Source organism: Maniola jurtina, chromosome Z (genome assembly GCF_905333055.1).
Source record: "Maniola jurtina chromosome Z, ilManJurt1.1, whole genome shotgun sequence".
Lineage (NCBI taxonomy): Eukaryota > Metazoa > Arthropoda > Insecta > Lepidoptera > Nymphalidae > Maniola > Maniola jurtina.
The window spans coordinates 6165428-6181454 of NC_060058.1; the positions used below are offsets into that span (position 1 = coordinate 6165428).

The 16027-nt window shown below is 35.9% G+C and overlaps 3 protein-coding genes and 1 long non-coding RNA gene across 4 annotated transcripts in view; 1 reads left to right on the forward strand and 3 right to left on the reverse strand.

Moving 5' to 3' along the window:
• Positions 1-147: 147 nt before the first annotated feature.
• LOC123880681 lies at positions 148-10034 on the reverse strand. Its single transcript, XR_006799315.1, has 3 exons — positions 10023-10034; positions 5814-5818; positions 148-215 (listed from the first exon to the last, which is right to left on the reverse strand). It is a non-coding gene; the product is annotated as an uncharacterized LOC123880681 (long non-coding RNA).
• Positions 1804-2878, reverse strand: LOC123880662 (cytochrome b-c1 complex subunit Rieske, mitochondrial-like). The gene has a single exon (XM_045928904.1). It carries the CDS (start codon positions 2718-2720, stop codon positions 1887-1889), a length of 834 nt encoding a protein of 277 aa, XP_045784860.1. The 5' UTR covers positions 2721-2878; the 3' UTR covers positions 1804-1886.
• LOC123880670 lies at positions 4905-9510 on the forward strand. The gene is made up of 5 exons (XM_045928915.1): positions 4905-4995; positions 5574-5808; positions 6609-6752; positions 8803-8934; positions 9377-9510. The coding sequence occupies exons 2-5, from the start codon at positions 5575-5577 to the stop codon at positions 9458-9460; spliced, it is 594 nt and encodes a 197-aa protein (XP_045784871.1). The 5' UTR covers positions 4905-4995; position 5574; the 3' UTR covers positions 9461-9510.
• Positions 10035-10551: 517 nt separating the features above from the next.
• LOC123880645 (ubiquitin carboxyl-terminal hydrolase 38) overlaps positions 10552-16027 on the reverse strand; it is a 37056-nt gene continuing 31580 nt past the window's right edge. Inside the window, exons 11-12 of the mRNA XM_045928874.1 lie at positions 14447-14852; positions 10552-13455 (exon numbers count right to left, since the gene is read on the reverse strand). Of these exons, the coding sequence (XP_045784830.1) occupies positions 13044-13455; positions 14447-14852 (818 nt within the window). The 3' untranslated portion in view covers positions 10552-13043. The remainder of the gene's footprint in view (positions 13456-14446; positions 14853-16027) is intronic.

The window sequence follows — 16027 nt, forward strand, 5'->3', positions numbered from 1 at the left end:
TAATTTATTTAACGGCCCTGGATATCACTCTTTTAAGGCCTAAAAAATATAGTTCGACAAGGCTCTATTGGCGCGTGGCTAAAATTGGAACTAACGCCACCATCTTGTGAAGTGCATATATGCATGCTTCCCCCTTGTATATAGTGTTGCTAAGTAAAAAAATCTGAATTTGACTGTTTTTTTTTTTTAATATTAGAGTCATTCCATATACATAACTTCGCGATATATTCGCATGATTATACAGCATTTAAATGTGTCTGCATCTTATAGCTATATTTAACACTAGGTAATTATATAGTATTTGAGTAGGTAAACATGATAGGTTGCAAGTCCCTTGCCTATTAATGGATAATAAGATTCTTTTTCAATGTACAAACAGAAACGGCTTTCCTAATTTATCTTTTGGTTAAAATAAGATAAAACTTACTCGATTTTCAACATTGACATTTTCAAGATATTCCCTAAACTTGAGATTTTATTTGCTGGCAGCCTTTGTGCTACAACTACGCCCCCCATACGTGTTCATAGATCATAGATCCAAGTGCCAAAAGAGCCCTGTCGGACTGTATAAATTATAGTCTATACAGTCGAAGGAACATATTACTCTATAGCGAGAGATGATATGATACAGTAACGTAGTGATTACCTATGGTGATTACATACTCTTTGTGATACAGTCCCACAAGTACCTATCATTAGCAAAATGGCAAAAACATAATTTATATTATACTGTTATATATGAACTGTAATGGAAATATAATTAAATATAACTCTTGTTTTAAGGATTGTATAATATTGTCAAATAAAATACTTACGACGAAATATTACAAGTGTAAATTATGTGTAAATTAAAATTTATAACATCCCCGACCAAGTGAAGGTTACAGTAATTATTATAAAAGAGCTGATAACTTTCAAACGGCTGAACCGATTTTTTTGGATTATAGCAAAGAACACTCTCGATCAAGCCACCTTTAAAAAACTAAATTAAAATCGGTTCATTAGTTTAGGAGACTGATACACAGATACACACGTCAAATTTATAATACCCCTCTTTTTGGGTCGGGGGTTCAAAACACACTCCGTCACACCGACTTTTAAATGAAAATACTATTAAATTGACCTTGACCAGACCACTATAAAATGCGTATTGATGCTTATGAAGACTATGACATGCACTCTTCGCTTCACCAGAGCAGACTGCGTTTATAGTAGAGTACGAGCTCTTGGCGTTGGAACATGTTGCTATGAAACACCGCATCGTGTCCACATATACATCGCTGTCTGGAAATTATTTAAAAATAACGTTGTCTTACTAATACTGGGTGCTACGATGGTGCTACGTCACATCTTTATGGCTTAGTTATGTAAAGTTTTGAGAACTCCACTTTAGACAGACACATTATTTCCATCTGTTAAAACCTTTTTAGTACACGAAAATGTGGTTAAATATTCTTTAGTGTGTGCATTACTTATTGTGTTGTATTTTTTTTTTTTTTATTGAAAATATTACAATAAAACTTAAAGCTAGCCTTATCTAATTACTATACAAATCATGCCCGCGTGGAATGGTGCCAAGAATACTGGCTGCATTTCCACGTTGGACAGCCAGGCTGATCCGTTGCGCAAAAAATGAGCCAGCCCTTCTGTCACTAAGGCGTGTTGTATTGTAGTAAAATGAGACCTCTATAATGTAGCTCTCTTGACTACTAATTTGTGCTATGACTAAGTAGTTACCACTTGTTAGTTAGTACCTACCTATAGTAGACTGTTTTAGAGTCATACTCTAATAAAACCGGCAGATTAAAAAATATTTTAATTAATTAGGAGATTTATGGTATATCCTAAGAAAAATATTTGAATCTTTGAAGGATTAGTAGTTACGCCTAACCTACTAAAACAAGATTCTCAGAAAGAAACTTATGAGGTGGGACTTCTAAATTGAGCGGAGCCGGCCCTTTCCGCGTTCTTCCGACGTTATCATAATGGCTGCCATGGCAAGGGCAATAAAATCCTCCAGCCCAATCACCTGAGTTGGGCACAGGGACACAACCCAAGTGTGTACAAATTCCAATAACAATAAGCCATTCCGGTTTTGTTGTACGCTGTTCCGGTGTCTCGGGGTGCCTAAGTGATGACAGGGGAGTGCTCGCCTCTGCTGATATTTCAGCGGGCGTTCTATGCTTAACAAAAAGGGGCTTGCCACGCCATTTGTACGAAACACATGCTCCCGGAGCCACATTTGCTATATCCACTTCAATCGAAGCTAGAGCACGAACATCTGCAGCTGCGCCCATAGATGTCAAAAAATGTGTTAATTCGGATTTAGCGCCATACATTCCGCACAGTAGGCCAACAAAACCAATCAAACTTGTGTAGCCCTTTTTATCATCCCCAGAATGCCAATTTGTACTTTTCAGATCTTTATATTTGTCCTTCCTATAGTAGTCAAAGTTGGGATGCTCGATATCGCGATGCAGTTTTGGATATCCCTGTTGATATCGAATTTGTGTCCATAACACTAAATCGAAAGGTTTTCTTGATATTATGTTGAAACATTGAGATTTCAATCGCTGACCAATCATCGGCTGTGCAAAAACTTTGTCTTCTTTATAGTTCTTTAAAAAATACTGCGTTTTTACAAGAGAGTCTAAGCAGCAGGAATTTTTCCAAACTCTTTGGCTACATTTTGAAAAGTAAGCGCCATTCAGAATGTTCATTTTCTCGACAAGATTTTTTACCTAACTATATGCAAAATGTAATATTAATTTTGTCGATAATTATTAAGTATGATATGGTTAGTTTAGTACATTTTCCATAAAAATATTATAATAATAGGTATATTCTTCGTTATGTTCCGTTATGTCTGGTTATGTCACCAAATTGACGTCTTTGATAACTATGTTTGTTATTTTCATTTTAATTTCATTTCCGAAAGAGTTTTAACTGCGTAGTTACCTAACAAAGAAAGTACGGGCAGATAAGTACAAGCAACTTGGGACCATCTTGTAACTTTACCAAATACATAGACCGTACCAAATAAATAAGTTATAGTTATTTGACTCAACGCGCGTCGCGTTTTTTAATTAGCTATAATAGGCGCTAGGATTCAGCAGCCACATCTTTGCAAAAGTGCCGGTCGTTTCTCCCGTCATGCTTCCCTGAACGGAGTCATACGTAGGTCTCTTGTCACGGCTTAAAGTGCCTGCAGTATTAGAACCAAATGGTTTGGCACGTAGCGATGGCAAGAGACCAGACGGTATGACTGTGGTCCCGTGGAAACAAGGAAGGTCGCTTGTATGGGATGCCACGTGGGTTGATACACTGGCGCTGTCTCACATACAGGTGACCTCCGTGGCGGCCGGAACGGCAGCCACTCCTAAGGCGGAAAGGGCCAAGAGACGCAAATATGAAAATATAGAAAATAATTTCATATTTGTGCCTTTTGGAGTGGAGACCATGGGTTCGTGGGGCGAGGATGCCAGATCCTTTTATAAGGACCTGTCATCCCGTCTTGTGGAGTCCACGGGTGACCGGAAATCTGGCAGTTACCTTGGTCAGCATATTAGTCTGGCCATTCAACGAGGTAACGCAGCCAGCGTTCTGGGCACCCTGCCTCGTTACAGTGATTTGGATGATATTTTTGTTTTATAATTTTTATATTTAAGTATTTTTAATATTTGTGAAAATCTGTATTATTACTTTCTGAATAAAATGATAGTAATGTACTTATACCTACCTAATACTAACAATGTATGTAATAGGTAATTTTCCTAATGATGCAGGCTAATAGTAATTTATTAACTAATATTAATCTAAGTAGACATACCTGCCTAATTACTGGTCTGACAGAAAGGTAGGTAGGTACCTAATCTATTAAAATATAGTTAGTTGTAAATCATAATGGTAATTCGTATTACCCCAGATCGGTTTCTAAGCGGCGACATACCGGAACGCTAACTACTGCCGAAGCCTCCAGACCAGACTACATCAGAAATCCATACTGTATTAATATTATAAATGCGAAAGTGTGTCTGTCTGTCTGTCTGCCTGCTAGGTTTTCACAGCCCAACCACTGAACCGATTTTAATGAAATTTGGTACAGATTTGGGGTACATCCCGGGGAAGGACATAGGCTACTTTTAGTCCCGGAAAATCAAAGACTTCCTACAGGATTTAAAAAAATCGAAATCTACGCGGGCGAACCCGCGGGCATCCTCTAGTAATTTATAAATTACAAAATCCCAAATTGCCCCTGCAGGGAATCGAACCCAGAACCTTCCGCTTATTAAGACCACAGCGTTCACCATGACTGCACTAGGCAGGTCATCAAAAGGAGTGCTTATTAGCAACTGCTGTTAAAAAAGTTTCAGATAATGGACGACAGAACGGTTTTCCGCCGTCACGCCAGATTGCGTAGGAAGTGCAACGCACCACAACTCAAATTAATGTGTCTGCAGAGCTTTATCTGTCGCTTTACTATCTGTGAAATATTGGTATTTAAAGACGAAACAAAAAGTTTAGTAGTTATAGTATAACGGTGTTCGCACAAACAATTGAACAGATTAAGTAACTATAATGTAACTTTACAGAAGCAGAGTTTTAGTGCTCGTCCGAATAGTAACCAAAATAGTTTTGTAATATGTCGAGACCCTTGCCTAGTGGCGCGCGCATAAGAGCCATCGGAAAGTTGTTAAAGGTTCTTCATAAATGACTGATGGCAGGCTGAAATATCTGGTATGCTATCCAAAGATAACCTACCATGGACCAGTAAAACTGCTAGCAAGTTTATTTTGTTATTATCAAGCAGGGCAGAAAGACCACTATACCAACTTACGCTTCTTTCAAACACCTCCTATAATTGCCTATGGACTCTCGTGCTATGCATATGCTACACTGTAGTTCCAAGGCTCTGTGACGTAAGACGTGAAAGTCGAAGTCTTGAGCATACGCGGTCAGGTCCATCTAGTCGACGACCGACTTTGTGGCTTTCAAGTGAGTACTATTACGTCTTCATTTTGTACGTGCGGTTTGTTGTGTCTCTTTACTGCAGGTACATGTTTATTTTGTAATTTTTTAAATTTAATATACCCACTTCATAGATAAAGGTAGTTAAACAAAATAAAATAGTCTCTAACGAACGGTTAACAAAAAATCACTATTAAATGTTTTCTTTATTGGAAACATAGTTTTGGGCTTTCAGATTAAAGTTTACTATTACACAGGCTCGCGCCTTATTAAGGGTTAAACGGATAAGTATTTATTTATTGCTATTGAAATAGTAGATTAATTTGACCAATAACTATTAATATAATTTTCCAAGCTACGGGGCCCTCGGAACCCTAGTATTGCATAATATAAACCAAAAGCAAGAATTATTTTATAGTTGTAAGTTCTTGTAGCAATTATGAATTTATAACTATGTGTGTGTGTGTGTGTGTGTGTGTGTGTGTGTGTGTGTGTGTGTGTATTAGGTCATAGAACAGTAAGCCCACCCGTGTGATGAAAGCGTCAGTCCTATACCTACATAAGTACTTGCATTGATAAACTAGGTAACTACTTATTATTTTCAGAATGATACGCACGTTCTACTTCCTTCTTGGCGTTCTGGGTGTTGTTATATCAGCACCCGTGGACGACCCAGTTCGCATTGACTTACCAGTCTACGAACCGCAGTCCGGTTCCACTACGACAAGAACTGAAGCCCCGGAACCAGAAAATTATCCTGGATCTCAAAATAGTTACCAAAAGAGCGACGAAAAACCTGTCACAATTGTTCTAGGCAGCAAAACTAATTCAAATCCACTGGTAACTATATCTTTATCGAGTACATAATTCAAGTTATAACTATATAACTAGGTGTTAAGGGAGCTCAGCTCTTATCATATTCCAATTAACTATTATTTATTTTATAAAAATTAATAGATAAGTCTTCATTTTGAGTGTGAACAGCTGAATTTACAAGAAAACTCTATGTGGTTGGAGGGGGGCAGGAATAACTGTGCATAACCGTCAGCAACTTTTGTTTCCCGCGTAGAATGACTAAAGAGGTCTCTAGTCTATGCTCATATTTTTTTTTTTTCTTTAAATCTGGCTTTACTCCGATTAGCCAATGTCAAGTTTGTGATATTTTCAAGTTATTGAATTTATACAAGTATGGACTCCGTCTGCGCCGGCGCCCACTGACACACGCGCGGCGCCCCTTCAGAGCGCTTCCCAGTCAGTTCCACCACCAAAAACACCAACTAACACAAAAACCAGCCACTCTTAACAAAAAAAACACTCCAAACAAGCACAGCACGCGCGCCAGCAAACGCCATCACAGACGAAGTCCCCTCATATTATTCTACATCTCTATCAAAGAGTATGTATGATCTCTATGTGATTATATACTCTTTGCCTAAATATCTCTTTGCCGATTCTATGCCTCTATGCCTGAAACCAACAGCTGTGTATACCCTAATATAATCCTACTCTATGGCTGTGTATTCCAGTATTCATGACATCAATTTCATGTTGACATAACATGGAGTTTTGGTTTTGTTGCATGTTTAACAAAGACATTTAAATGTTTAAAACTTACGCACATTGTCATTAATCTTACTCAGATTGGCTCCGTAAACTACGGCAGTGGCCTCTTCTCACCATCGGTGACACATCTCGACGGAGCTCTATTAGAAACAGAGGGACTTGGCAGCAAGATCCTATCGGTCAAAGAAAATGTACAAAATGTGGTTGCTGGAGTTTTTCAAGTAGGTAATTAAATGATCAGCGACTTCTAGTATCTAAATTACTTGTGGTTGCTTTAACTTGTTGGAGTTACCAAAGTGTTTACGTACCTATATCCTTTTTGCAGTACGGTTACTGACACAAGCGCTGGAGCTGATGATTAAGGCTCCAGAGCAAGGATTCTCCTCATAATGCATGCTATCTCAAATTAGAATTGCTCGCCATCTTCTGTATCAAGCAGCCAAGCACATGCTTCTTGAGATTTTTATCAAAACCTTTTGCAATTAAATATGTAAGAATATGATGGAAGGTTGAATAAATTTTTTGGCTACCAGATACAAACCTCTGTCAAAATAATCCAGGTCTCAACTCCTCAACCTGATACTGCAATTACACTTCCAAAGCATGAAAAATAATAATCAGCTGATTGTGAATGGATATTTGACTACCAGTAAATTTAATCTTTGTCACCATACACCAGCTTCCAAGTTTTCAATCTGATGCCGCAGTGATACTGTGCACCTTAACCATGAGGTCTAGGATCTGCCGATTGTGAATAGATATTGTGTTTACCGGGTATAAACTTAGTCACTATATTCCAAACTAGCAGATGCTTTAGATTTTGGTGTACATAGACAGAAAAACACAACTCCCTTTTTGAAAGTCAGTTAAAAAAGTAGCCTATGTTACACCCTGGTCAATCCTCTACTTGTCTGTGAAAATCCCGTCAAAATCGGTTCAACCATTCCGAAGATTAGCCTTTTCAAACAGACAGACAGACAAAAATTTTAAAAACATATGATTCAGTGCTGGTATCGTTCAAATAACCATATGAGCTTAATATGAGGTAATTATTTCGAAATTACAGACAGACTCTCCAATTTTATTTATTAGTATAGATTCCAGCTCTTCATCCTATATTTATGCTGCAGTTGTACTGCCTACACGGCTATCAAATAAGAGTACGTTCTGAGATAGATGTTTTACAGGGATCGCTATAGTTTGTGTGGGATTTTTTAATTTTCATGTCTATTCTTGTCAATCATATTTCATACTAGCTGTGCCCGCGACTTCGTTCGCGTGGAATAGTGACTTTTCGGGCAGCGTGATTCTTTAAATTGACATAACTTTTTTATTTATGAACCGATTGACATGAAATAAACACTAAATGTTAAGTGAAGCTTACTACAATATATTAGTGAAAACCGTATCTAAATCGAATAAGCCGTTTCTGATATTAGCGTGCACAAACACACAGACAAACCGACAAAAAAAATTAATTACAATTTCGGGTTCAGCATCGATATAATAACAACCCCTGCTACTTTTTTTTTATATATTTCCATTGTACAGACACCACTTTTCTACAATTTTATTATATGTATTTTATTATAAGCTTATTTTATTATAATCCTGTAATTTTAAGCTTAAAATGACTAAATGTAATACGCATGGCTACGCGGAGTCATTCACTATAAAAGCAGCCTCGCTGTGGAATGCACTTCCGGTCGAAATAAGACGCTCCAAATCACTGGCAATCTTTAAAAATCGTGTCAAGAAACACTATCTATCACTATAAATCTTTAGTTTCTGTCATAGTATATTAGGTACACTACGCTATTTATTTAACTATGTATTATTTATTTAATTATATTACACAGATTTAATGTTTTATATATATTTATATATATATATATATATATATATATATATATATATATATATATATATTTATTGTATAGTATGTACCTATTAGAGTGTATGTTTATGTATACCTAACTGTATATATAGCTGCACGACGACTCCTCGTCTTATAGTTCTGTAGGTTCGAACATACGGGTTACCTGGAAGAGATCACTTTAGTGATAAGGTCGCCCTTTGCATTCCTAAAATTGTATCATTTATTATTATCTTTGTATTTCTTGTGCAATAAAGCTGTTTAAATAAAATAAATAAATAAATTATATGTATAGATGTCGTTATCAACGAATTTCATACTTAATATTTTTGATTCCCAGTAGTATTTTGTAACTTAGGCGATTACATACTTAGATATTTTTCTTACTTTTCCAGCCGCAGCCAATAGTCGACACAATTAAAGAAGAGGAAAAGTACGGAAATAGTGGAGAGAAGTTCGAAAGTACAGGGAGAGCTCTGGTCAATGGCGCAGAAGGAATTTCTAACTTTGTGAATTCAATTCTCGAAGTAAGTCTGTATTTCTTTAACAATGTCAACCTCACCTGAGAGTACAACGGATTGTAAGTCAGGAAGAAGAGATCCTTTTTACTAAATCCTGAATACAATTTAAAAAATCCTAATCTTATTCCCAAAATGCCTCCACAGCAGCCATCACCTGTCTTTCTAATTTTTGATCGAATGGAATCTTTGACTAATGATAGTAAGAATGGAATCATGGTAAAAATCCAACTAATTTTTCTTTAGGTACCTAGATTTTAATTAACTTATAAAGTTGCAAACTTGTAAAATTAAGTTGACAATCTTTAGTTGTTTGTAAAAACAAATGCTTATGCTTGCTAATATTTTCTTCCAAAACTGGATTTTGATGAGTTTTTGCATTACATATTATTATCTATCCCCTGTCTCACTAAGCTAATTGAATATTGTTTTATTTTTTATTTATTCACAGGTCCCTGGCAAAATATTCAGATCCATAACTCGAGCAGCAAGCGAAAAACTTAACAATTTGGGCAGTAAACTTGTAGGATTATAATTTTAAAAATTGTTATCTACTTTTTATATGAAAGTTTATTAATGTGTACCTAATTATTACTAGTAAGTTTAATTAAATAAAAGTGTTGAAGTAAAGTAAGATGCTTTTCCTGTTTCCTAATCTGATATAAATTCGAAAATTGTATTCTATTGAACATCATCAGACAAGACGAATCCCACCAAAAACATTTCATGTAAAAAGGTTGCCAAAACTCACAAGTTCATAATGCTTTCACTGTTATAAAGTTATGAGATCTCTAGTAGAGCCAAGCCCCTAGCTGAGCTTAGATTGGCGCTGCCCATGGGACCTATCCCAAGTCCAAAGTATATAGCTTTTAAATGCTCTTGAGTATATCACATTTATAACAATAAATAACAAATAACTCTACTTACAAGCTCTGATTTTACAAACCCTAAATCTTGGTTAAAAAAGGACGGCTTGGCCATTTAATGTTACTGATTACTAATTCTCAATTTTTTCTAGTACAAACTGATCATGACACTTTAAACTGTGCACTTGAAAATAGGCAACTAATCAGATAAAAATCAGATATTTGGTTTACAACATCACATGAAACGATTTGGGAAAAATAAGAATCTCATTTTATAGTGAGTCACTGAGAATTAAGCTCGGCTGAAACACTAGTTAGTATGAAGTATTGGGAATTTATATTTGTTAATCACCTGCGATTTGGTCGGATGGGTTATCGACGTACGACACCGAAGGTGAAAGACTTCGTCCTTGCTAGTTGCCACTCTACCGGCAATGACAGCCGCCAAGTTATTTGGCGTTATAGTACGTCGATATCACATAGTAGTTAGGGGAATGAGTTTAATAAAAACTGGCATACCTACTTCCAAGTTAACTTTCCATCATGCTTCTATCTTAGACTGCATCTTCACTTATCACCAGGTAAGATCGTAGTCAAGGAATATCAAGGAATATCTAGTAACCAAGGTAAATAAAAAAAAAACCATTTTTTAAATAGATATTATAGGTTTTATTTGAATATATATATATATATATATATATATATATATATTCAATATATATATATATATATATATATATATATATATATATATATTTAACACAATACCGAATGAATGTCATAAAAAGAATTTAAGCGCGCTGCGCGATATAATCAAAGAGACTAATCATAAAAAATTGATTAATCGATATTCTTAGGATAGATTGAATTGCATTCAGTGATGAGAAAATATGACAATTTAATAAAGAAAAAATGTGAAATCTGTAAGTGCAAAGAATAATTTGGTATGCAACTAAAAATGCCAAGTTCATTCGTCAGTTAGTTTCTAACTAGTTTTCGAGTAATTGTATTAATACATATAGTAAGTAAGTCTATACAGATATGTCAGAAATATGTTTAATCATGTCGTTGAATACATATTATGTCAAATTGATTAATCAATTCTATCTAATTCTAGAAAACAATTTTGCAGCAGAACATCGACTTCTTATGTTTTATGATGAGCAACTCAAATGCCAAACTCAATCGTCAGTTACTTTTCGGGTAATTGTAGTAACGTATAGAACCAATCATTACATTACAAAGTAGAAATCATTACATTTAAAAATTATGTCCTTAGTAAATATCACATCACAAATCAACAGTATAATTAGGCTATGTAATAAATTATTGCTAGTACGCGACAGGCTGAGATGGCAATGACTGGTTGCCATCTCAACCCGTCGCGCACTATCAGAGAGAATGAGTTGCCGCAGACGTCGTCAAAGGTGACATTTCACGATGCCGCAAGTATAGCAACAATATTAACACATGAGTGTTTTTTTCAATTATAAGATACAATTGAGGCGATCAACGCAGTTTGTATACCGACTAAAATATTATGGTACTTAAGAAATTATAATTAATTTATTGCAAAGTATAAGGCACTGTCACTTGTTTAAGAAGTGGCACGAGAAACGCGAAGCGTATTCGCGATGTGAATGTAGTTCCACAGTTGCGCACGCATACCTACGAACCGTGCACGCAAGCGCGTCGCGTCGTACAACTATGGACGCGTCACTGTTTCTGTATGTTCGTCATGTGCGCGCTGTGACTTGTACCTACAACATGCACACGAACTGCTCGCAGCCCACTCGTGAACAAGTCCATATTATGTAATCATTACGCGCGTTGGTTCCTTCGTACGCGTGCGCAGATGTAGATTTTCCAAGCTAACAAACGTGACATCGGCACTCACACTTTTTGTCGTTTTAGTTTGACAGCTTTTGTATAGGAAATCTGTCAAACGTCAAATTTATTTCCCAGATCAAAGTTATTTGACGATTGAAAAATCGGCCCTTATTTATACTACTTTTAAGTGACCATGATCTGGGTGATAAAAATAATAGGTTATAGAATAGATCATTCAGACAAAAATTAAAAAAGTATTGGTTAAATTATATAAAAAAAGATTCAAAAAAACCATTTAACCTATACCAACTAGTCCTTGTTAACTTCTTCAATACTAAAAAATATGGCGTGGATTTAGTTAGGTCGCATCACTATTACTACCAATTTTGAACGGTCACGTATAATCATGGTATCTCGAAAATAGTGTAGAATTGCCTTACTCAAAAAAAAAATGTTATATTATTGAAGTTGCCGAAAGTTAACAAACATGACACCGGAGTTAAATATAATATGAGACAGCAATTAATGTCATGAAAGTAATAATGAGAAGTCGACGACTTTTAGGAAAAATCCTGCCGCTACAGCAAATACTATGGCATGAAATTATATTACCACGAAGTTATGACGTTATAGATATTTTTTTACATTCATTTTGTCATAACAGTAACATTTCATTATTTATTGTTATTACATAGTAAATAGTATATACATGTAAATAGTATTACATGTAAACTGTATTACATAACAAGTTAACTTAGCGAATGTACATAGGTACTTATTTTAGAAATATCATACAGACAGTGTGCATTAGATTATTGTTACTATAAAGTAAATAGATGTATTTCATTTAACAACTCGTGGGAAACTAACTTAACGAATGTACAAATTATTCTTATCTGTTTAATTATTCGTATCTTACAGTCAGTATTCATTAGATTGTTGTTACTATAAAGTAAATAGACTTATTTCATTTAACAACTCATAGGAAACTAACTTAACGAATGTACATACTTATCGTAGAAATATCTTACAGCCAGTATGCATTAGATTGTTGTTACCATAAAGTAAACGTATTTCATTTAACAACTCATAGGAAACTAACTTAACGAATGTACATACTTATCGTAGAAATATCTTACAGCCAGTATGCATTAGATTGTTGTTACCATAAAGTAAACGTATTTCGTAGTAACGTATTTTTTGACAAAATGACTGTAAAGTTTTGAAATCTGTTTTTCGGCGAAAATGTCTTTAACTGTCAATATACCGCTATCGACAGGAACAAAAGTATAAATAGCATCTTTCAAAAAAAACGAGCGTTACGTTTAATTATGTACTACGACTTACAATTAATTGGATTTTTTATCTCACTCGATGCACCTTATTAATCACGAAATGGGAGCGTTTATCAGACTTTAATTGTCACTGGCGTCCTTGTCGCACTTTTCGCGGTTGCTTCGCGTGAATTTTATTTTCCGCCGTAATTTCATCTTGAAGCGTACGCGGGAGCTCCTCCATGCGCGGCACCACCGGTTCATCTACATCAGCCCGGCGGTAAAACAGGATGTATGGTGTACTTGATCTGCTTAATTTGTTCAAATGGCTTTCGTCGATAGGCGACACAATACAATCATTATACTTATGCCAGATATCATTATCTTTAGCGAGAGTGTAATAGTGGCCCAAGTCCAGAGTTGTTCCTGAGTGAACGACTGCCGCGAACAAATTATAAGAAGCGTGAATGCCCTGCGTGCGGATCGTTGGCAGAGTTACGTTGTTATTGTAGTACACAGAGTGCATCAACTTCGTTTGTTCTTGAGTTTTTGCATCAAACCTGTTGACAAGCGTCATTGTTAGTTTTTAGAAACTCGTGGAATACTTTAGAGACGCGATATACATTATTATTAGACAAAAAATTAAATTCAAATTAGAATCAGGGATCATTATTGATTATTATTGATTTTGAGAATCATCTTGGGGAAACTTGTAAAAAAAAGGAAAATGCTAAATAAAAGGATAACAGCTTTACACCGAACACAAAGGTACTGCAATTAGGGTTCCCAAAAACGAGGCGGCATCACTAAGACGTCGGTGCAGGCACCAACTCACGCATCAAAGCAATTTGACGATGTATGTTTTGCCAGCTGGGCCAAAATATAAGGGTTTTCACTGTCCGGTGAACCTGTCCCCTAAGTGGCGCCAAATAGTAGTGTTTTAATTAGAAACATGTTTTGTTCTGTCACCAGACCAGAACCTGACTTCGGCCAGAAATCGGACACTAACTGTTAATATGGGTATGGTTCTATTCAAAGTTCTATTGCAACAATGCACATTCGTTGATTGCGTTGGTTCAGCAACGTCGATCCAAATCGGTAATTGAATAGTTACTACGTGCCTTGCAGAGCGCGTTAAGTCTTCTTAACTAAACTAATCTTATAAATTATTACTTAAGTGTACTCTTAGTCAAGAAGGATGCACAAGGATCTGGGGCCATCATATTATGAAATATTATCTTAGTAATGAATGATTAAAAGCTTCCGGTCAGTTGTTAATCCTCTTTTTTTATTTTGCTACAAGTTAGTGTTGACTTGACTTGTTGTGATCTCACCTAATGGTAAGTGATAATTCAATCTTAGATGGAAGCGGGCTAACTTTGAAGGGATGGCAGTTTCAATAAACCTACACTCCTGATCGGTGTTTACTTGGCATCGTAGATAGATCAGTCAGTTCGTCACTCAGTCAGTCAGTCATATTTCCTTTTATATATTTAGAAGATAGAAAGTCACGAGCATTGAAATATAAGGATGGATAACTAGGACACTCACTTGAAGTGCTTCAGCACTAGAATTAGATATCTCGGCGAGGCCTCTATAAGAACTCGCCGCTCTGCGTCCCGCAGGCCTCCGCAGTCGTGGCACAAATATTGATTATCGCCCGTAAGACTTTCTTCCGAGCAATAGAAGTTCAGCAGGCTTTGCACGCTATGCTGCTGGCGGCCCTCTGGCATCTCCGGGAACGAAAGCTGCAGATCGCGGAATACATCACGCGACAACGAGGAGGAGTTGCAGACGATGCACTGCACCCGTGTGCGCAACACTCCCCCGAACAAACTATCAATTATTGAATCGCGGCGTGCAAGAGCCACTTCGCCTGTGCGGCTCCTTTTCCTGGGCGGTTGTGCTTTATCTTCGTCATCCGGGGCGGCGCGCTTACTTCCGGTCGCATCGGGACCTACAAAATAGACGTATCCGCTTCAAATATAATTCAAGTAAATTCATTGTGAACAGGTCAGAACCGAGCAAAATATGTGAGAAGGATGGATGTATTCACTGAAGTGTATCAAGTATCGTTTTAAAAATAAAATACTTAATATATTAATGAACGAAAAAAAATTACACAAACAATTTTTGCAATTTGTTACTATCCACATAATTAAACAGAAAATAGTATATTTCATTACAAGTGTGGAAAGGCTGTCATCGCAAAGAGTTCCGACAAATGTCTACCCGAGCCGAGGCGTAGCCGAAGGCGAGGGTTGACAGTCGGAACAAGTTGCAATGACGGTTCCGCACGTGTACTGAACGACTATTTTTAATACAGTTGCGAAAAAATGAAGCAATTTAATAAAATAATAAAAACACAATAAACTCAACTAACTTAATTTAATTTAATTTAAAAGAACTTTATTGTTAATGATAGAAAAAAAACTAGGGTCGAAATTACTTATTTAGTGCTACAAGCAACTCGCAAAAATTTCTGAGAAATGGCGCCAACCGTAGAATATAAGCAGAGTTTTTTTTTTCTTCACCCATTCTAGTAGGCAAAGGGAACTATGCCCATACAGCCAAGTCTTCAGTAGAAGTTTTTATTGATATGAAATGAAAATGAAATTTAATGAGATGAAATGAAATGAAACCTAACCAAACTCATTCAATCAAATCATTAAACCTGATATTGAAACAAATTAGTAGCTTCTTTTTAGAAATACAATACGTATTTGAATGAACCATAAAAACTTCTATGAATTTTTTTAGTAAAAACTTCATGGTTGGTTTTTCTTTTTAATAGACATTATTTTGACAGTTGGGAAAGAAAACGCACGAGTGCTGGAAAGGTAAAAAAAAGCACGATTATGTAATAGCCCACATCCCGAACGCTATAAGTCCCTGCAATACGCCACTTTTTGAGCAACTGTATTAAAAATTAATTTACCGTTTCTAAGTAAAACTAAAAAAAAACTATATATTTCGAACAGTTTTCGTATTTTTTTCTATATAGGAAATCGTATCGAATCACGTTTCAATTTCATGAGGATTTTAGATTAAAAACCCACAAACTACTTGAAACATTAAAATTATTGTATTTATTGTTTTGAAATAAAATGCAAAAGCAAAAAGAAGAGCGTC